The 22,149-nt window shown below is 46.3% G+C and overlaps 1 protein-coding gene across 2 annotated transcripts; it reads left to right on the top strand.

The window, feature by feature from the left end:
• The first annotated feature begins 143 nt into the window (after nt 1-143).
• LPAR5 (lysophosphatidic acid receptor 5) lies at nt 144-17,866 on the top strand. Of its 2 annotated transcripts, none has more exons than XM_090054812.1 (2): nt 144-311; nt 13,344-17,866. In XM_090054812.1, the coding sequence occupies exon 2, from the start codon at nt 13,641-13,643 to the stop codon at nt 14,745-14,747; it is 1,107 nt and encodes a 368-aa protein (XP_089910938.1). In that variant the 5' UTR covers nt 144-311; nt 13,344-13,640; the 3' UTR covers nt 14,748-17,866. The 2 variants fall into 2 exon arrangements, with proteins under 2 accessions (XP_089910938.1, XP_089910947.1); XM_090054821.1 differs by lacking the exon at nt 144-311 and adding an exon at nt 1,605-1,938.
• The last annotated feature ends 4,283 nt before the right edge of the window (nt 17,867-22,149 follow it).

Genomic DNA, 22,149 nt, shown 5'->3' with positions numbered 1-22,149 from the left:
TCTTGTAGTCTCCCTCTCCCTCCCTATCTATCCATACTTGATTTTATTACCTACTTTTTGTGGAGACTGAACTCCTAGGCAGGAGACGTGTTGGGATCTGCAGCACCAGGGTGTAACCACGGACACGCCCCCAGCAATCTGGTATTACCTGCTGTCGACTCAGGCAGGGGGGCGAGGAAATGCAGGCAGCTGCTTCTTCCTGGCTGGCTGAGATGAGATGATACAGCTTAGCAGCAAACCTTGGGGCTTTCTGCCCCAATCTGGGATGGCGAATGACAGCTTGTGGGCTACAGTGCCAGGAATCCAGAGAGGTGGGTAAAACTGGTCTGAGATGGGACACCTGAAGACCACAGGGAACCCCTTAGGTGCCAGAATGAGAGCCCCACAGAACCCCCTGGCCTAGAGTACCCATGGCAGAACCAGAGATGCTGGGCTGGGCTGAGCTGTGATAAGGGATGTTGGTTCCCATCAAGGGAGAGACAACTCTGTGCTCTGTAATGGGAGAAGTGTTTCAGTAAAATTTTAATAGGGCTGGAGTCTCAGTGGGAATTCAACAGGCACTAAAAGTTGTAAGAACAAAGATCCCAGCAACAAGGAAACAGGAAAGGGGTTTGGCTCAGAAAGACAAGTACTAAAATGAAGTTGGATGAGATCAGTGGCCCGGGTGCCATTGTATCCTCTCAGGATTTATGAGCAGCAGAGACATATATTCCCTGGCATGTCACCCACTGAATGAAGAGGCAGTGACGATAGAACAAGGGACATACAGAGTGAGAAAGACAAACATGAGGAGGAACGTCTAACAGGCAGAGGAGCTGGAGAGGGGTTGCAGAGAGAGAGGCCAGGTGGTGAGGAGCCTTCAGGGCAAAGTGTAGGTGATGGGAACTTCTGCCCAGCCCCACCAGAGGGTGCTATCACCAGGACAGGAGGTAGCAAGTGCTCAGCGAGGAGAATAACAGCACAGGGCTGATAGTGCAGCATGAGAATGTCTTGCTGACAGCAAACATCCCTCTGAAGTGGGACACAGGGGAGGAGGGACATTGGCCATGTCAAAAATAAGGTCAGAGTGGTAAAAAAGGATCAGGATAGCCAGAGACACAGGGGCAGAGACCTCCCCGTGCTCCTTTGCATTGCTAGTTCCTGCTAACTCAGCCCTCCAGCACCATATTTTGCTCCACCTGCATTCTGAAACTGATTTGCTTTTGCTCTTCCCTCTTCAGCTCTGATCCACTCTGTCCCAAGTCATGGCTTTCCTCTCTGCCCCCATGTGTCATGTTTTACATTCTCCTCTTCAGGCCCTTCTTCCTCCAGGGAGGCACTTGTGACTTTCATTCCTACGGCATTCAATCACTAGTGTCTGAGGGGCTGACCAGACTCTCTGGAGGGGAGAACTCTTGTACCACTGTTGCTGCTAATAATTAATATCATCTCTATTTCTTATTCCCCTTTCATTCTTCAATTTAATCTCCTCCCCTCCCCCCAGCTGAAAATATTCAGTCAGGTGATTTCTTTCTATTGGTCACATGTGGCATGGGGGGTGTGAGTACAGCAAAGTGGGGAGCAGATGCACAGGTACTCTTCTGTTCGTTCTCACAGTGCACAATCCACTTGCAATCTTGACTGAGTTTTACTTCCCTTTCACAACTGTGTTTGCTTTCATAAAATCTTAGCTCAGCGTATCAGCTTCTGACAGCAAAGTTCACATGCAGTAACCAACCCAGAGGAACATCAGGAAGAAAGCGAATGAGGAGGAAAGATTAAATGGTGACGGAAAAAACAGCCACCCAGAAAGATGCGAGTCTGTGGTCTGTTATGACTTGGACAGGCAGGTGTAGGGGGCAACCCTCCAATCCATGCCTGTATTTATTTCTGAGTTGAAGGCTCACTAGTGGTGTGGTCAAGAGCACTTCCACGCCCCAGCTCCTTGCAAGGAGAGAGGTAAGGAGACAGAAAGCAGCTAGAGAGGTGGGGGAAAGGAAATACTGGATGGTAAGCTGCTGAATAGGAGCTTGTATGTATATATAACCAGACCTTGTTTTTGAGGCCTGTGAATACCATGAGCCTCTCTCAGGTTGGTTGGGGGCCTGGAAATCAAAGCTTTTTGTTTAAGCTCAGGGGCCTAAAAACATCAGTCTTTGAAAAAGAAGCTGAAGTATGTAACTGATGCATAGGTCAGGGTGCCAGCGGGGAAGGTTCATTGCTAAGCATCCCGCAGGACAGCAGATGATTCACAGCCCACTTCAGGACACCAGGAGTGGCAGTTTTACTCACTTTCACCATTTTATGTTGAGGGTCTTGCTATTTGGTGCTTGTCTTAAAGCCCCATCTCCTTGAGTCAAGCAATTGGGTAAAAAGTTAATCTTAAATTAAGAAAACATGTAGATCTCCAGTCTTGGTGGTGACAGAAGAAGGGTAGAAAATTCAACTAAAAAAACCCTAAGCATTCAGAGAGCAAATACAATCACTTACAAGTAATATGCTAAAAAAAAAAAATACAAGCAAAAAAAATGTCCCTCATTATTTTAAAGTCAGTCTTGTGGTGGTGGTGGCGGGGGCGGGGGTGGGGGTTCAGTTTGGTTTGGTGGGATGGGGTGGGGGAGGTTGTTTGGTTTTGTTTTTGAAGGCCTGGATTAATGAATTTTAATGCCTGTGTTCAGAAATCCTAGTCCAGCCTCTGGGGTCTGTGAAATCAGATCCACTGCTTGCTGTACCAAGGACCTTCTCAAGGCATAACTTTACAGCCTTTGATGCTGCCATAGTGGTATAAAGCAGTGTTTCTCAACCTGTGGGTCACAAGAATATATGAAAGGGTCGTGAACAAACTTTAAAAAATGGATCAACGAACTTTAAAAATGTATTTTACTTTAAAGGAGTAAACATGGGAAACCGTGGCTTTACCCTTGCAGGATGGCAGAGCTCTGGCCTGTGAGGAGCTGCTTGGGGCCCCCCCATGCCCCACGCACACCCCTCTGCCCCCACACCCAACCCCTGGCCCTCACACTGTGAGCCAGTGGGCAGTGGGTTGGGAGTGAGGGGCACTGGGTCGGGACTGGCCATCGATGTTTAAAAATGGGTCCTGGTAGATACCAGAAAAACACTGGTATAAAGGACCCTTGAGTAACTCTCCCCCAGATCCTGAACTGCTGCAGCCTGTGCTAAGTGGAGAAAATTGTGTTTGTGCTTTGTCCAGGAGGCTTGGGTTCTTTTATTTCTTTGTATCTTTGATTTCATCTTTTATTTCTTTTAATCTAAAAGAAATGTAGCCCAAGAGATCACCCCACTGATCTCCCCCGAGAATATCTTCCAGCTAGTGCCACATGTTTAGAGATACAAACCCCCATGTCCATATGTGTACATCTTGCTCTGTACAGTGCATGTGGGGAGTTTTATCTGTTCTCCTAAGTCAAGCAGCATTCTGTTAGTTAGTACTTGGATGGGAGGCCTCTAAGGAACACACGCCCCAGGATCAGCACTGATTGTTGAAAGTCACACACAAGAGTGTACTCTTTCCCAAGAGCTAGTGCTGACCCCAGTGCTTCATTATGGTCCCAAGGATTACTTTGCTGCTGGCAATACCTTTCTTTAAGATATAGCATAAAAAGACATCTTCAACTCAGGTGGCCATTAATTATTTCCTGGCGTTTTGGTCTTACTTGCACTCTGGATGATTCTATTTTGTCTTCCTAAACTGCCCTTGCTCATTGATTTGGTTAAGAGTACACCTTTACTTTCTGTTTTAGATGTGTGGCACTGCCATTACATAGATGGTTGGACATACCCTAAATATAGTTCCATTCAGGGTTTGAATTATGGGGGAGCTCAGGGGGGATGAGTACCTCCCCCTGCCAAAGAAACAAGAGCTGCCCCCCCCAGTAAGATTTGAAAATCATAACCTGGGCTGGAGAATATCTCTGATTTTATTAGGACATCGTGATGGGCAGCCCAATTTTTTTGCAGACTTCCCCAAGAGTCAAAGTGTAATTTGAATCCTGGTTGCATGGCATGGGTTGGGAGGTGACCACTGGGGTGGGGGCTCTGAGGCCTTATTAACAAAATATCTGTAAAATGCTTTGGGAACCTCAAGTGGAAACAGCCAATTCAATTAGATTGTTGATAATTAGCATTCCTCTGAGTGGTTTCTGCTCCTGCCAACCTAGATTCCCGCTGAGTGCAAGAGTCCAGTGGAACTTCCAGGAACTAGGCCTTTGGGGAACCTCCCTGTGTACCCTTCCTCGCAGCTCAGATAAGGCAAGGTTATGACACAGGTCTGGGCTGCCTCAGTACCTTTCAGCAGGGATGCTGTTTAGACCTGCAGTTCCTGTCCCATTTTTCATTAATTGATGAATTTACTGAAAACACTTTTGTCCTTAGTTGTTGTTGTTAACTATTTTAAGTTAGACTGTTGTTTTTAACATTTTAGACAACTTTTGGGTTGTGAAGCTCTCTAGTGTCAAGGTGCTTCCGTTCCACAGATGAAAGGATCCATCATAATAGAGCCCATGGTGAGGGTCTAATGGCATGTACCCTGTTCCAGGGTCCTTCCCAGCTATGATATATGTTTGGTGTTTGGCATGTCTTGATGAGGCACGCACCCATCTTAATTTTCTGGGTATCAGTTTTTCACCTCATGGACATGTAACTGAAACAGAACAGTCTCCAGGCCCTCCTTTGGCAGAATTTACCAGCAGCTAAGTTTGGAGTCTTTGGGCTCTAATCATCGTCCAAAGAGCACTGTGTGTGCCCTGTTTCATGTTGTAAGACACTAGGTGTGGCATCCCCTATAAACTCATAGATATGAATACAGAGCAAACCAGGTTGGTTTAGATCCAGTAATTGCTTCTGTTTTACTGCTTCTGATGGTCCTTCTGAGTAGAGTAGCAGCATAACTCAGGCCGTTTACAAACTGGCCAGGGGGGACCAGCAGGCACTGGGGGAGTCCCTGTTTCCCCAAGCACTACCAGGAGTGACAAGAAATAACGGTCACACACTGGCAGAGGGTAGATTCAGCCTAGACATCAGGAGGTGCTACTTCACTGTCAGGGCGGCTAGGATCTGGAACCAACTTCCAAGAGAAGTGGTGCTGGCTCCTACCCTGGGGGTCTTTAAGAGGAGGCTGGATTTACACCTTGCTGGGGTCTTTTGACCCCAGTACTCTTTCCTGCCATAGCAGGGGATTGGACTTGATGATCTGCTCAGGTCCCTTCCAACCCTACCAACTATGAAACTATGACTCCTCCTACCAATCAGTAAGCTCCTTCAAATTCAGGAAACCACTTGTACAAACATCTACAACCAAAAACCTCAGAACTAACATTTCACTTACAACATTGTGACACTGGAGTCTTCACAAATAGGGGCAGCAGACCCAGATCTCTTTGGTAGCACTCAGAGCACCAAATCCAATAAATTCTGCCTCAGAACAAGTATGGACAATTGATATTGGATACTGTCCTCCAGGAGCTGGTAACAGGGCTCCCTGTGCCTTTCACTAGTTCCTCTAACACCAAAGGGTGCAATGAAAAAATCACACAGAACAACATCAGAGCATGTCTGCTGCACTAGCATGGGCCATGTCACAATGGCCTTCTGACTTGCTGCTGAAAACTTGTGGAAATCCTTTCTTCTACTAATCACAAAACAAGGGAGAGATTCAACCTCCTAAGAACCTTTCCATCTTATGTACTTGGGCCGTGGAACTTGGCTTGCTTCAGAACTTTATTGTCCAGTCCAAGTACAAGAGATCTCTACTAAAACCCATAAAAACCATCTACTCTTACAACCAGAGAAGGTGTTTGCTATAGGTGACCAGCAATAATACCTCTCCAACAGTAGGCTCAATATCAGAAATCTCTGAATACTTATTCTATGTCAGTGGTTCTCAACCTTTGGTACATTACTTACACCCTGCTGATCAACGTGGCAAAAGCGAAACCAGAAGTCCCACCATAGCACTTTAGGTTTTGCTGCCACAAGCCAAGTCCCGTTTTTTTCCACCACAGCCCATGGCAAAGCAGCCTCCCTCCCTATCCCCTGGCACACTGATGCTGGGGAGTGAAAGCCCCGGTGCACTACACAGGGCGGGAGGGGCGGCACCTGGAACTTCTGTCCCAAGCAGGCAAAGACCAAAACGCAGCACCCACATACCCCCTGCCCATGTCTCGCGGCCTCCCAAGGGTATGCGTATCACAGGCTGAAAAACACTACTCTATGTCAGGTTACTGGGAGTGTCCAGATCCTCAACAGAATTGCAGCTACTAGCCTTCTCAGCCCATCATCTAAAATGGTTAGCAAGAGCATGTATACTGTGTAGTTATGACAGGACTGGGAAATAGATTCCTTTTGGTGAAGGTCTCAACAACTTCAATGTAGTTTTCATATGGGCAGTGGAACATCATTTGAAATCTGCAGGATAGTGTTCTCTGTTCCACTGATCTTTGAAAAGAGTTCTTCATAGTTTTATACTTCATAAGTTTCACTGGAGTGATAAAAAAGTGGGGGAGGACTGAGCAAAGAGGATTCTTTTTTTTTCTTTTCTTTTTTTTTTTTTGAACAACATTGTGGAGCTTGTCCTATGGCTGAGACTCAGTATCCAGGTTCTAAGCACCACCTGATCTGTGAGGCAGCTTTGTCAATGAATGATAAGCTCATGCATTCCTTTTTTTCAGCTAGAGAAAGTGCGTATATCAGATGAACATTTAGTTTGTAAAACTCCCTTCAGGCACATGTAAAAAGATTTTGATCCCTGTCTGAAACTATTTTTGATGAAAAGGTGAATGAAAAGTATCCCGTCTGAGGATCCTCCACAAAGGCAGTCTGCTTAAAAATCTTTAGGATTGCATCCCCATAGGAACTTCACATCTACTGAGATATTTCCTTCAGTGCAGTCATGCACACAGTACCATCTTCTTTAGTGCAGGCTGCCTTTACAGCATCTACAGACATAATTTGTCTGAAATCAGAAACTCCTCTTGGACATCTCTCCATTCTGTATGTTATCCAAATCCCTTCTAGTACTGGTACCAAAACCTCTCTGCAGCTGTCCTTTATAGCACCAATATTTCTCTTAAAATGGGAGTCAGCATCTTTGCAGTCTGTTTTTAACTGATCAGAGATGTGTACTTCTTTTTACAGAGTCCAAGCTTCCAAGAAGTTTCAAGTATCTTAGTGTCCATTATATGCCCTCTTCTTAACGATGCAATCTTGATCTTACTGGTTGATATAGAATCCTTGGTTTCAGGAGCAGAGACTTCCTATTCATTTATACCCCCATCTAGGAGAAAAGTTACTTCCACCTAATGGGCTGTCTAAGATAGCTCAGCCACTAGCTCAAGAGTTTCCTCAGGAATTCTGACAAGACATTCACACTGAGGAAGATGATAGTCTGAAGGAAAATAAGTGTCAACCTGTTTAACTAGTTCATCATTATCACCAGAGAAAACTGTGACACTATCTGTTCCTTCTATTGCTGATGATTTTAGGCCCTTCCAGAACTTTAAAAAAAACCTCAATGGGTAATTTGGAGAATCCTCAAGAGATCATCCAGGAACAATGAGTGGACTATGGGTCTTGGAAGTTATCCAGCAAAGAGGGTAACTTTTAGTTTATGCCAACCTTGCCTCATCCATTTTCAGTTGCCCTTCTCAAAATATCCTGCTGGATGTGGCAGTAGACTTTGTTCTTTGGTGAGATGTAGTTGAGATGATGCCTCAAGAGTTGTGTGGCAATGGATTCTATCTCCACTACTTCCTCATTCTGAGCAAGAAAGGAGGTGGGTATCCATCATTATGTCTCAAATGTCTCAACAGATTCATTCTTTTTTTTAGCATTTGGATGCTTGTCCATTCGCAGCCCACAGTAGTATCTATTTTGCATGGTCAATGGGCTTCATTAATAATTTAGTCTTACTGTTCAGTCACTCACATCTCCATGAATGTTTACCAACTGTGTCTCAGTGGTACTGGCCCACCTGAAGACATGGAGCCCTTTTCACCTGTACTGACATCTCAGTACTCAGTTGATTTGTAGCACACACAGTAATACATCTCCATTTATGTTCATGCAGTTCTTCAGCTGTTTTCTCAAGCAGGGTTCAAGATCAATTAAAATAAGTCCATTCTTACCTTTCCTCAGTCAGTTGAAGTAATAGAGGTTGGACTCTGAGTCATATGACAGTCCCTCATGAGAAGTTTTATGCAATGAAAAATCTCATTTTAAAACTCTTTTCTCAACTAGGAATCTCTGTTTGAGGCTGGCTCCACTTGTTATGCCAAATGACACTATGCACTTTCATAACTCTAAACAGAAACCTGTACCTCCATCCGGTTTAGATAGGTTTATCAGTTAATTATAAACTAACCATTTATGAATTGTCATAAACTACTACAAGACCGTTTCAGGGTGGACATAAGGAAGAATTTCTTTACTGTACCCCAAGGTCTGGAACAATCTGCCATTGGAGGTGGTTCAAGCACCTACACTGAACATCTTCAAGAGTAAATTGGATGCTTATCTTGCTGGGATCCTATGACCTCAGCTGACTTCCTGCCCTTTGGGTGGGGGGCTGGACTTGATGATCTCCCGAGGTCCCTTCCAGCCCTAATGTCTATGAATCTATGAAATCTATGAAATTAGACACAGTAAGAACTTACCAGAAGTTTCCCCAAGAGTACTGGCAGAACTGGCCCCAGGTGAACTTGCTCTGATTCAGCCAATGTGATGAGAGCATCATGGATTTCGGCTATTTGGAATTGAACAGCTTTAATAATGTCAATTCTGCACTCCCAGCGACTTTTGCATACTGGCTTAGCAGTGACATTGATATAATCTGTGATAATCATCCAACAATGAACAGAACATAGATTCTTGGCAGAATGCTGAAGAGAGACTTGGACTCCACTGAAGATATTGCAGCATCCACCACCACGAGATTAAGTGAATGTCATCCATATGGAATGAAAAACACTCCTGGGTTTTGATTGAGGATCTTATCTGTACAACCTTGTTTTGCCCTTCACTTTTGCAACATTGTCATAACCCTGGCCCCAGCAGTCTCAGATATTTATGTCACATTCCTTCAGAGTAGTAAGTATAGTATCAGTTAGTCTCCCCTGCCATGCCCTCCCCACCCCCGTAGACTCATTCATCCACTGTTTTAAAACAAATAAAGTGCTCCTGAATGGTCACTTTGCCATCTGAAGTGTCAAGCAACCTAACGGTGAAAGACATCTTTTCCAAACAGCTCACATCTGGAGTGCAGTCCAATATTATGGAGTAGTACTTGGTACTCCTCAACCCTTTAAAAATGTCTTGCATCAATTTCTTCGCCAATAATTCAATGATCTCATTCTGGATTGTTTTTCCAGAGTAGCAACCCATCACCTTCCTGGAAAGTATTCATCACAAATATACGTCTTACGTTCCTAGTAATTCCATCAAACCCAGGAAGTTCCCATTGTTTGCCATGAAGAGCCCCATCAGATGAGCCTTGAAAAGTCATATTACTATTAGAAAGATAAAGTGTTATTGTCATGACCCTCTCTAGAATTTTTTCTCAGTGTTTTGTCTCTTGTTTAATCACATGTTGAAGCTCCATGTATGCAATTATCCTGTTGTACAGTTTGCTCTGCTTTGACCTATGTTCGGGAGGAATTGAAATGACTAGTCAACTTTTCATGATGCACAAGAATCTGAGACATGCTTCCAGTCTTTTGAGCCCTTCCAATGGGGATTTTGGATTCAAGTTGAAGAGAGTTCAGCAAAAACAGAAAAGCTTATCAGTGGACTCTGAGTGAAGCAGCAAGTGCCACTTCAGACCTTTGCCGTTTTCAAGATTTCTGTATAAATATTTTATAGAAACATGGTGATTCTGCTCATCCAGAAGAAAAGCCATATCCTCTTGGTGGACCATTGGTCACTAGCAGATCTTGAATTTTCAGTGCTAGATTAGATCAGAAATGGCATTGCTAATGCCTGTAACAGGAATTGTTTTATCTCTATCCCTAGAGCCATTGTCATTATTTTGGTCTGGATGAAGAATTTGTTTTGTTTGGGTCTCTTCATTTCTTTGCCATAATTCTTGAAAGTTGAACTGTGGATCACCTAATCATTTTTTGTCTGATGTCTTTACTGTGACTATCTTGCTACTACTGAACAGGTTGTTGTTAACAAATTTCTTCTTGCACCTGCATCTTTTTTCATTGCGGTCATTAACTGAGCTTTTTGTTTCCTGTTCTGCACCATGGATATCCTCTTTTTAGCTACGTGACACATTTTGTTTCCTTCCAAGTTTCACAGCCAGTAAAATTAAAACAAGCAGGCCACCACATGCTTGCATATTCTTGCACATGTTTGCACTCACTTGCATACCCTGGCACACACTTGCAAGGGTCATGACTAGGGAAGATTAAAACAAGCATCCCTGCTCTGGCCCAGCTCCTGCTGGGTAGTGCAGCTCTGGTGTATTTTACTACTCAGGCTGCTAATGACCCATTATTCTTTACTTCACAGGGGCTAACAATCATCTCCCTTAGCTCCTTTAGCTGTCTGAACAGTAATACCAGAGTTGCACTGTGCCACCCTGACCCCGCCTCTACCTACAGACCTGTACCATGCTGCCAGCACCCCCTGACCACTGCATCCTGAGCTGTTGCCCATGCTGCCCACCCCTGAGGCCAGCTCTGAGTACTGGTATCTTCTGTTAGAGAACAGATCCTCCAAATGCCCATAAAGGTGTTTTAGTATTTTATTTATTTCCTTTCTCCCTCTCCCCATCCCCAGGCTCTTGTAACAGGGCCAGGTCACTCATTTGGATAATCTCTGGACACAGGATCTGTGATCTTGGGCTGTGTCACAAAACTAACACTAAAGGTATTGGTAGGTGGGGCAAGCAGCTGTGAGTTTTAAATGTCCCTAGCCCTTACTTGGGGCACCACCTGCCAGACAACACAACAGCAGTACACTGTGCAAAGTGAGGAGGTCACAATTTTTCCCCTAGGAAGTGATTCTTCTGTGGGAATTGACCATTGTTCCTTGATTAAACCTCACAGCCTTTCTTTGCCAGGTGCCTTGAACAACTTGACAGGTCACCTAAGGTAGCAGAATGCAGTGAACTCACAAGTTGGGGGCTGACTGAAGCAAGAGGGGGTACTTACCATACAGTAGCTGGAGACATGCTTTCCTCCACAGAGATCCTGTGACCTGACTTACTTCTCTACTAATGTGACTATAGCCCTTACCCTGGATGTCCTGCACTGGTGAAGGAATGGAATGGTGACTGTAGGCAGGCTGTCTCTACAGATACTGAGGGTTAAAAGATTTCAAGGTCATGTACATTGGTGGACACACTGACCTACAGTGGGAGCTGTGTGCACATGTGAGCACCATGCAAGCACCTTGAAGAATTCCAGCTGTTCTTATTTCACAGCTCCTACTGCTCTGCCTCCAGGTCCAAAGCCCTGCACCCAGGACACTTGTTTTAATTTTCACCAGGCAGCTGGGACAGGCCTCCGAAATCCAGGACTGTCCCAGCCAATGCAGGATATATGGTCACCCTATCTATTGCAGATTATGAGCTTCAGAGAGAAGTTACTGAGCTCAAAGGATCATAGGAAATTATGACTGGAAGGGATCTCATAAGGTCATGTAATCCAGCCCCCTGGTCAAGGCAGGATCATCCCAGGCAACTCTCTGTCTTGCTTTTAAAAGTTTCTAAGGATAGAAATTTCTCCAGTTTCTAAGGATGAACAGCTTCTCTAGGTAGTCTGTTCCAATGCTTGACCACCCTCACAATTAGAAGGATTTTTTTATCTTTTTAAAATATATTTCAACACTCAGGCCAGTCTCTTCCCAACACTTTGTTCTTGTTTTATTTTATATATATATGTTTTAATTATAGTGTTAGGAGGGAAATGGGGAACCAGGCCAATCAGAAGAAAAAGTTAAAGCAGTTTCCAGCCAAGTGACAGCTTCCCTATCAGAGTCAGACACTAGTTGGGCACTGACACAACCAGTCCCTCATGGCCCTTGTTTGTATTGCACTAACACACAGACTGTCACACACAGATGTACAACAGAAGCCCTCCTCCCACAACAGTATTACAGAACTGACACAGGCAGAAAGGGAATAAATATCCAAGCGGGGACTATAGTGAAAACACCATGCAAACTTGTCCATGATGTACAGGGAGAGGCAGTATTTACAAGCTCCCAGAGAGGCAGTGTTGCTTTGAGGGCTGCGTGGGCAGCAGCATGTGTGGCTGGGGCAGAGAGGAGTTCTGTTTTTCTTTCAGCAGTGCCTGAGGCCCTCAGCTCCCCACCTAGCACATGCTTCTGCCCCAGCCGCTGTATCACAGAAATGTGTATTGTGCTCTGCACCTTTTATGTTCTTTCCGAAACATTTGGAGCAACGAGGACAGAAGCACATGGGTTTTCCTATAGTAAAGGCTTCCGAGAGCTTCAAACCGTCTATTGTACCACTCCAGGCACTTGTGTTATTACAGATTTTTACCAACCACTTAGGTCATATCTAGGGTCCAGTAGTGTAACTAGGGGTGAGTTAGCAGGGCATTCATCCCAGGCACTGGGAATCATTTAACCTCTTCTCCATTACCTTTTTGTCCTGTCAGCTCGTCCATCCCTCTTTCTTTCCCACTGTATATATTTAACATTTCTTCTGTTTCTCTAAATGAGCTCTAAGGAGAGAGGCCACCACCCTAGAATGTTTACCCCTATAAAAGGGGTGTCAAACTTGCCTTGTGCTCCAGGCTGGATCTGAACTGTGAGTCTTCTTGTGGGCTGTATTCAGACTGCACATCTCCTTGAAAGCCTGGGTTATAAGAAAGCTGTGGCAGCAGCAATCTTCAGCTAAGATCTGAATCTTGTGGCAGCAGCAGCAGCAGCTCTATCTCCAACCCAGGTCATGCAGCAGTGGTTCCAATCCCTGCCATGTGCCCTATGCTGGAGCTCAAGCTGCCACCATCACCACATGTCCCATACTAGAGTTGCTAGAACGACTGCCACTGCCACATGCCCTATGTTATGGCAGCAACAGGGCATGTGTTGGAAACCAGTAGCCAGGGAGGTAGGGCGGCAGCCATGCAGACAGGTGAAAGGACCAGAGGGTAACTGGGGTTGTGTCTGCCCTCGCTCACCCTCCTGCCACTGTTTGCCATGTCCGCTGGGGCCCAAGGGCCTTGGATTCTGTGGCAAGCCACTCTTGCCAGCCATAAGGCAGGCCAGGTAGAGAGGCTCCATAGGCTGGATGCAGGCCATATATTTGACATCCCTGCACTGTAGAGTTCCCCTGTAAACTAAACTCACCCTTATTGATCTTCTGTTCTGATCAGGAATTCCACATCTAGCAAGGATTCAGCAACCCAACTACATCACTGTACCTGCTAGAAAGGATTGGTAAGACAGCCAGTAATGAGCAACTTCCTGATCACCCATACCAAGTGATCCACTGAACCACAGGCTGAAAAGAAACACACCCATACTTCCCAGTAGTGGACCAAGGAAATGACCTGCCTCCTGCATGCCTGAGAAGAATAATCTCCCTCTGCAGTCCTCATTGTGCCACCTTTGTCTATCAGCTGCCTACACCAACCACATCACTGAGACCTTTTGCTGGTGCTCTCCTGAGCATGTCCGTTGCCCAGGAGGCAATGGCAATGCAGTTGTGCAAGGATTACAGTGCCAACCACCGGCTGCACCTGGTTGGGTACAGCCTGATCTTTGTGGCAGGCATGATACTCAATGTCGCGGCACTCTGGATCTTCTTGCGCTACCTGCGCCTCAAATCTGTAGTGAGTATCTACATGTTCAACTTGGCAATAAGTGACTTGCTCTTTACATTATCCCTGCCACTGCGGCTCTACTATTACTCCAACCAACGCTGGCTCTTTGGCAACTTTCTTTGCCAGGTCTCTGGCTCCCTCTTCCAGATCAACATGTATGGCAGCTGCCTCTTCCTCATGTGCATCAACCTAGACCGCTATGTTGCCATTGTCCACCCACTCCGCTGGCGCCATCTGCGGCGCCCCAAAGTGGCCCGGCTGCTCTGCCTGGTGGTCTGGGTGCTCATCCTCATGGGCTCTGTTCCAGTTGCAGGTGTCCACAAATCAAGCTCCTGCTTGACAAGGAATCAGACAACTGATCTGTGTTTTGAGAGCTTCAGCAATGACCAATGGAAGAATGGCATCTTCCCGTTGGTTGTCCTGGCTGAAGTCCTGGGCTTTCTCTTGCCACTGATGACTGTGATATACTGCTCATTCCGGATCTTTCTGAAGCTGTGCCGGGTCAGCCAGACAAACAGTCTGCGGCAGCAGAAAACCATCCGCCTGCTTGTGGTCAATCTCATAATCTTTGTTATCTGCTTTGTCCCCTACAACACAACTCTGGCTGTCTATGGACTGATGAAGGCCAATGTGATCCAGGCCGAGCTATCCAGGCAGACCTCAGTGCGCCAAGTTCTTATTGTCACAGTGCTGTTGGCCAGCGTGAATTGTGTTCTGGACCCCCTTATCTACTACTTCAGCACTGAGGGTTTCCATAACACCTTCAAGAAATTGCGGCGGAGGCAACCCTGGGACTCTGAGTTTGGAACAGGCAAGACTCAGACTGGGGAAGTGCACTCTACTTCAAAAACAAAGTGGATCCCCAGCCAGAGAACTGTCTACTCCAATAGAGACTTGCCATCACCTCCCACCAAGATATTTTTGAACAGCCCCATTGAAGACTCAGAAATATAATCCTGGAATTATGGGACTGCTGAGTTGGGAGGGGGGAGGGGAGGAGTCATAAAATGATAACAGGGAGATTGTGAGAATTTGCTGTAAAGTGCTGTGCTCAAACTGCACAGAGGTGAGTGCAGCACGATGGTAAGCACATATACGAAGCCAGAGGACCAAAATCTGTTGAACTGCAATTAAATTATGATAAAGTATTTTAGAACAAAAAGAGGAATAGTGGTGACGTGTCTGAAAAAGTACAATCTTCTGCATTTGGGTTAGTTTAAAACAATAAATCTTGCATTTATGTAGACAGTTGGACTAGATCAGCAACGGCCAAACTTTTTGGCTTCGAGGCCTGTAATGGCCTTAACTACAGCCTTCCATCTCTTCTTATTTGTGTGAAGAAAGACCCATAGCCTTCCCAAGTGTCACTCCAAACCCCTTCCCTTGTCTGATCTACTTCTCTGCTTCCTTTTCCCTGTCATATCTGTCCCTGTGTTCCCTGTCATATACAAGTACTACATGACTGCACAATAAAACTGTGCAGGCAGTGTCTTGTGTAGACATGGTCAGTGACTTATACAGTGGTAGGGTTGGAAGGGACCACAGGGGTCCTCTAGTCAGATGTGGTTCACCTGTAGTACGTCACAAGTGCAGCAGGCCAGATGTCATTGTTAGAAATGGGTGGTGCAGAATATAGTAATGCAGTAATGCGTTTACTATGTGTACATATTCTGTGATCTGCACTCTGTACCAGAGCTCTGTAAATCTTGAACTGAGGGACCAGCTCCACACTAGCAATGCAAGAACCCCTTGCTGAGCCACTATCACCAGTCTTCACCACTAACACCCTGTCCCACTTCCTCTGCTCCAAACTGTTCACACAAGCATGAGCACCCTGTTGTCAGCTCTGCACCCAGGGCCGGGTTAACCCTTTAGTAGGCCCTAGGCAAACAAATGTAGGGGAGACCTCCCCCCTGGCTCCAGCTGGCGCCAGTGAGGAGTGTGGCTCAGAGCTGCCACTAGGAAGCAGACACTGCAGCAGCAGAGGGAAGGGGAGAGGAGGGGGAGGGAAGGGAAGCAGATAGGGCCCTTTGTCCTGTCACTGCAGAAGAAAAGACGGAGACCCCACACAGCTCAGGGCCTTAGGCAAGTGCCTAGTTTGCTTAAGCATTAATCTAGCTTTGTCTGCACCTTTACCCCCTCATTCCTCTGCTCCTCTGCATTCCAGCTGGGCCAGTCACGTCTGCAATCCCACACTTCAGAACTTCTGCTGGTTTCCTGCAGGGGCCAGGAAGGATTTTTTTCCCCTCATCAATGTTTATTGGATTCTGGGTTCCACTCTCCATTTCTTCTGAAGCACTGGAAATTGGTCACACCTAAAAGATGGCATTTTGGCTAGGGTGCTCCTGCTGCTTGGGGCCTTGGGGGTGGGCAGGGGGACAATATACATGGCTTGGGGGTTGGGGTGGTATGCTTGTTTACCATTGTAGTCACCCTTGTCTTCACTCCTTTTTATCTGTGGCAGGTTGTAGTGTGTCTCTGATTTTGTTTTCATAAAGGGCTTTGTGGTTGTCGGGTCTGGGGGAGAGAATGTATTCCTTGGATAAATGGTTGCCTGCAAATGTAGGGAACTGGGCTTGATTGCGTGAGAGGCCCCTCTCAGTCTTATATTGCTTCCTTCTCCCTCACATTGCCAACTGTAAAGCCAATGCTGAGTAAGAAGAGACAATACCCTTGCTTTCACTTCCTGTGTTCAGTGCCTCCCCTGCCCCTAGTAGGGACTGAATACTCCAGTCGCACTCAGGAGCTGTGAGGGGACAAACATACTCAGCACAGGTGGACTCTTCAGACAAGTTAGTATTGTGATGGGTCATGGGAGACCAAGGTTGGGGCCCCTCAGGTCACAACCAGCTGGTTCCCTAGCTAATAGAGCAGAGAGTCTGTTGCTCTTTGGTCCCAGGAACCTTTATTTATTGACCCAAACTGGAAAGGGTTCAACAGCAGAGAATGAAAGACGCTTATCTCAGAGTAGGACCAATAGGCGTTTTGGGGGTAATGAATTTCTGCTGACCATGTATGAACTGAGATTTTTCAGAGACTTATAACTTGGACAAATTGCATAAATTTGCTCATGGCAAATGGTACATTGCTGAGACAAAGGTCATTGCCTGCCAAATTTCAAATATTTGCTTAAAACATGAAAACACCAGAACATCTCAATACAACAGCAGTAAGTTTTATCTGTTTGGTTTTAACAGGATAGAACAGCATATTTTTCCCAGCCTCATTTTTGAAAATGGCTGAACAATTTTACCTGAAACATTTAATAAGCATTTAGCCTTTGACAGAGTGCCAGCGTAGGACTGGTATTATAAACAACAGGAAATATAATTTCATCATGGAAACTGGTGACTGTATTTACCACTGCTGCCACTGCCTGTGCCACCTATTAATACGAGACACATTTCCTGAACTTTTGAAGGTTTCGCATTAATTTGTGGGTTGTTAATGGGGCCCCTAACGGGGTTAGATAAGTTAAAATGGTGTTGCTCTTCTGTTCTCAAGTTAGACTGTCCAGCTGGATTCTTTTGTTAGCTCTTGGAAGTTTTCTGTCTAAAAGTTACCATCTGGGATTGCTGAGCTTTTGATTTTCTGTTTATTGGGTTTACATTCGTCCCAGTTTTGTCAGGAAAAGAAACGGCATCAATTTTTCCTTTAGGAACATCGATTTGTAGTTCCACAGTGCATTTGTGATAAACAGCATGCATGTGCTGTCTCCACCCTGAGGAATGACCTGCTGACCACATTTTTGTCCTACAGTTGCCAATTAACAAGTAGACATGTGTAAAATAGGGAAAAATATTGTCCACCTCATGGATTTTTCAAAAAATACTTAACACAATCTGGTATACAGGTCAACCTAAATTACAACAAAATGGAATTGGTAGAAAAATATCTGGCCTCATTAAATCCATGTGCCAGTCCTTCCACTATAGGAGAAAACAACGTAAACAGAAGCCTTCCAGCAAAAAAAAGAATAAAATTGGGATGTAACCTAAGCCTCTGCATTTTCAACATATGCATCAATTTGCCCTGTTGTAAAAATCTTTAGAACCAAAATTCCAATAAATATTTCAGAGATAATACCACTTACAAATTGTGTCATTTACAGATTTGAAAATTGGACATAAACAAATACAGTTCTGACCTAGTGAAGGGTTTTATATTTACTTTGCACCAGTGGAAGCAACGGAACAAAGTGTAAGGGAATGGAGAACTGAGCCCCGAGTGTCTGACTGAGTGTTTACATCCACAGGAGGCCTCAAATGCCTCTACACAAAGGGTCGTAGTATGGGAAACAAGCAAGAGGAACTTACCCTCCTGCTAGCTGACACCAACCCAGACATAGTGGAGCTCACTGAAACGTGGTGGGACTCAACGCATGACTGGGCGGTGAATATCAAAGGCTGTAGGCTGTACAGGAGGGACAGGACAGGGAGGAAAGGCGGGGGGGTGTGGCGCTCTACATTTAAGAAGGAATACACATCCTCGCCAATTAGCAAAGAGTCAGGGGAGGGGCACTCTGAAGTGCTCTGGGTTAGAATACAGGGCAGTTGTGGGGAAAGAGACTTAACCGTGGGGGTCTACTACAGACCTCCCAACCAAGGGGAAGAGCTAGACCAGGAATTCTTAAGTCAGCTCATGGAGGTAGTTAGGTCAAAGGACGTGGTCGTCATGGGGGACCTGAATTTTCCAGACATCTGCTGGGAAGAGCAGTCAGCCAGGTCTGACCGCTCACGTAGGTTCCTAACCCAAATGCACCGCCTCCATCTAACCCAGGAGGTGCACAGCCCCGCCAGGGGAGATGTCTTGTTGGACCTGGTGCTGGCCACAGGTGATGACCTGGTGAGGGGGCTGCGGGTGCTCGACCACCTGGGCGACAGCGATCATCGCCTGCTGGAATTCACCATCCAGCGCAAGGTGGCAAAGGCCTGCAGCAAGGCAGCAGCCCTAGATTTCAGAAGGGCAGACTTCAATGAGCTAAGGAGAATAGTCAGGGAAGCACTAAGGTCCCGGAGGGGAGGGGAGGGGAGCCAGGTGTCCCAGAAGAGTGGTCACTCCTTAAGGAGATGATCCTCCAAGCCCAAAGGGAGGTAATCCCAACACAGATCAAAGGGATCAGGAGGGTGCAAAAGCCCCCATCGCTCACCAAAAGCATCCAGGAATGTCTCCTAGCTAAAAGGGAGGTGTACACCCAATGGCAGGGAGGGGCCATCACCAGGGAGGATTATACTGCGGTTGCTCAGGGCTGCAGGGGGAGTCAGGAAGGCCAAGGTGGACATGGAACTGGGACTGGCTTCCCGGATCAAGGACAAGAAGAAGTCCTTTTTTAAATACAAAGGGGGCAAAAAGAAGGTACTGGGTAATGTGGGGCCCCTGCAGGACACGCTAGGAAATTTGGTCATCACAGCAGATGACAAAGCTAACTTATTTAATGATTTCTTTGCCTCTATTTTCCTGAGAAGGGACCACGTCACACCCCCCCGACCGGGACTGCTGTAGGCCCTAGGGGAAGCAGACTCAGGCCTAGGGTCAGTGAGGATCTAGTCAGGGAACTTCTGGAGGGACTGGATGTATTTAAATCAGCAGGTCCGAAGGATTTCCACCCCAGAGTGCTGAGTGAATTAGCAGAGGTCATTGCAGGACCCCTGGCACGGCTTTACAAGCACTCATGGTGCTCTGGTGTGGTGCCAGAGGACTGGAAGAGGGCCAATGTGGTTCCCAGCTTCAAAAAAGGGAGGAAGGAGGACCCAGGAAACTATAGGCCAGTCAGTCTTACCTTGATCCTGGGTAAGCTTTTTGAGAAAATTATCCTGGTACATGTCCATGAGGGGCCAGCAGGGGAGATTATGCTTAGGGGCAACAACACGGGTTCATCAGAGGCAGGTCCTGTCAGACCAACCTGGTGCCTTCTACGACCAGGTCACAAAATCCTTAGATGCAGGGGTAGCAGTGGACATAGTCTTTCTGGACTTTCAGAAGGCCTTCAACACTGTCTCTCACCCCATTCTCATTAAGAAACTGGGGGGCTGTGGTGTCGACACCCACACAGTCAAATGGGTCGCCAACTGGCTGGAGGGCCGTACCCAGAGAGTGGTGGCGGATGGGTCATTTTCGACCTGGAGGGCTGTGGGCAGTGGGGTCCCCCAGGGCTCGGTCCTCGGGCCCGCACTGTTCAACATCTTCATCAGTGACTTGGACGAGGGGGTAAAAAGCACCCTGCTCAAATTTGCTGATGACACTAAGATGTGGGGGGACGTGGGCATGCTAGAAGGAGGAATAGGCTGCAATCGGACCTAGACAGGTTACAGGGGTGGGCGGATGAGAATAGGATGGGTTTCAACACCAACAAGTGCAAGGTGATGCACCTGGGGAGGAAGAACCAGCACCATTCCTACAGGCTGGGAACTCCCTTCTTGTCAGTGCAGAGGCAGAAAAGGATCTTGGAGTCATTACTGATGCCAAGTTGAACATGGGCCGGCAGTGTGGGGAGACAGTTAGGAAGGCCAACTGCACCTTGTCATGCATCCCCAGATGCATCTCAAGCAGATCCAAGGAGGTGATCTTCCTCCTCTATACAACACTGGTCAGGCTGTAGCTGGAGTACTGAATCCAGTTCTGGGTGCTGCACTTCAGGAGAGATGTGGACAACATGGAGAGGGGCCAGAGGAGGCCACTCGGATGATCAGGGAGCAGCAGGGCAGGCCCTACGAGGACAGGCTACGGGACCTGAACCTGTTCAGCCTCCACAAGAGAAGGCTGAGAGGGGATCTCGTGGCCTGTTACAAACTAGTCACGGGGGACCAGCAGGCACTGGGGGAGTCCCTGTTCCCCTGAGCACTACCAGGAGTGACTAGAAATTACGGTCACAAGCTGGCAGAGTGTAGATTCAGACTAGACACCAGGAGGCGCTACTTCACTGTCAGGGCGGCTAGGATCTGAAACCACTTCCAAGAGAAGTGGTGCAGGCTCCTACCCTGGGGATCTTTAAGACAAGGCTAGATGTACACCTTGCTGGGGTCGTTTGACCCCAGTACTCTTTCCCGCCATGGCAGGGGGTCAGACTTGATGATCTGCTCAGGTCCCTTCCTATCCTACTATGAAGCTATGATCTCTAGTCTGATAACACTCCAGTCATAGTGATTAAAAAATATTAAAAGCATTTAAGTGTTTCAGGAGCAAAGCCCTCTTTATGTTCCTAAGTCCCTACATCACTTTAAAAAATGGGATTTTTTTTTCCTAATTCACTCAGATACTTTTGAAAATATTACCCTCTGTCACCAATGGTGATGACACCTACTCCAATATGGACCCTATGCCAATCTGGAAAAAACTAAAATCACAGTATTTCAAAAACAAAACCTCCCATACAAACTAGGTATTTCAGTTCTTCAGCCAAGAGGTTGCCAATCTGTGGCACAAGTGCCACAAGTAACCTCTGTGTATGGCATGCAGTAGATCAGGGAGGGGACAGGCACCATGGCAGCAGAAAGTACATGGAGCAGAAAGGGCAGCAGAGCAAGAAAAGGGCACATGGCAGGAAGCAGAAAGCAGAGCAGAAGATTAAGCAGGCAAAGAGGAGTTGAATAGCACTTTTTGAGGACCTAGGGTTTAATTTGTGACACACCTGACTAAAAGGTTGGTCCCTACTGCTTCAGCATATTTTGCAGATGTGAAAAGCAGAGCCTCTCTTTAAGAGTCAATTATACTGATCTGCACAAATCCATTACAGATCTTCTACATCTGTAGTTTTTCAAATACTGTTGTTCAAGAACCTCAGCAGGGGATAGTTCCCCCTTCTAATTAATATAGACCACTTATCTTCTGGTGTCAGCTGTGCAAAAGCAGCTAACACCTCCTCTGTTGCAAACGGTTAGAAAATTCAAATAAAAGCAGGATGTTCTTCTACATGCCTTCATTTCCCAGGCTCAACTTTTCTCATCTTCAAAAGCAAACAATATAGTGTAAAACAGAGAAATGAGCAAGGCTGCAGACTGGACCAAAAACACAAGTAGAAGTCACTGGGAGGAATGAAGTCTATAAAAAAAATAGAACAACTTTGATGGATGTGGATTCCTGCACAGTACTATCATGAAAACAAATTCCTTGGGACATTGAATAGTTTATTATTATTATTATAATTACTACTACTGTCTTACCATAGCACTTAGAAGGCCTAGTCACAGAGCAGGATCCCACACTGCTATGTGCTGTAAAGACAAAAAGAACCCCTAGAGCAGGGGTTTTCAACCTTTTTAAATAAGTGTACCCCTGGTGGCTGGACACTGAGTGGAGGGGGGTGGGGGACAGGTGGCTCACAGCTGGACATGGGGGAGGGGGGCACATCGCTGGATGT

Source organism: Crocodylus siamensis, chromosome 1, assembly GCF_052110815.1.
Source record: "Crocodylus siamensis isolate JL-2025a chromosome 1, ASM5211081v1, whole genome shotgun sequence".
Taxonomy (NCBI): domain Eukaryota; kingdom Metazoa; phylum Chordata; order Crocodylia; family Crocodylidae; genus Crocodylus; species Crocodylus siamensis.
The sequence above is the reverse complement of the archived record's forward strand: the minus strand, read 5'-3'. Positions and strand labels throughout refer to the sequence as shown.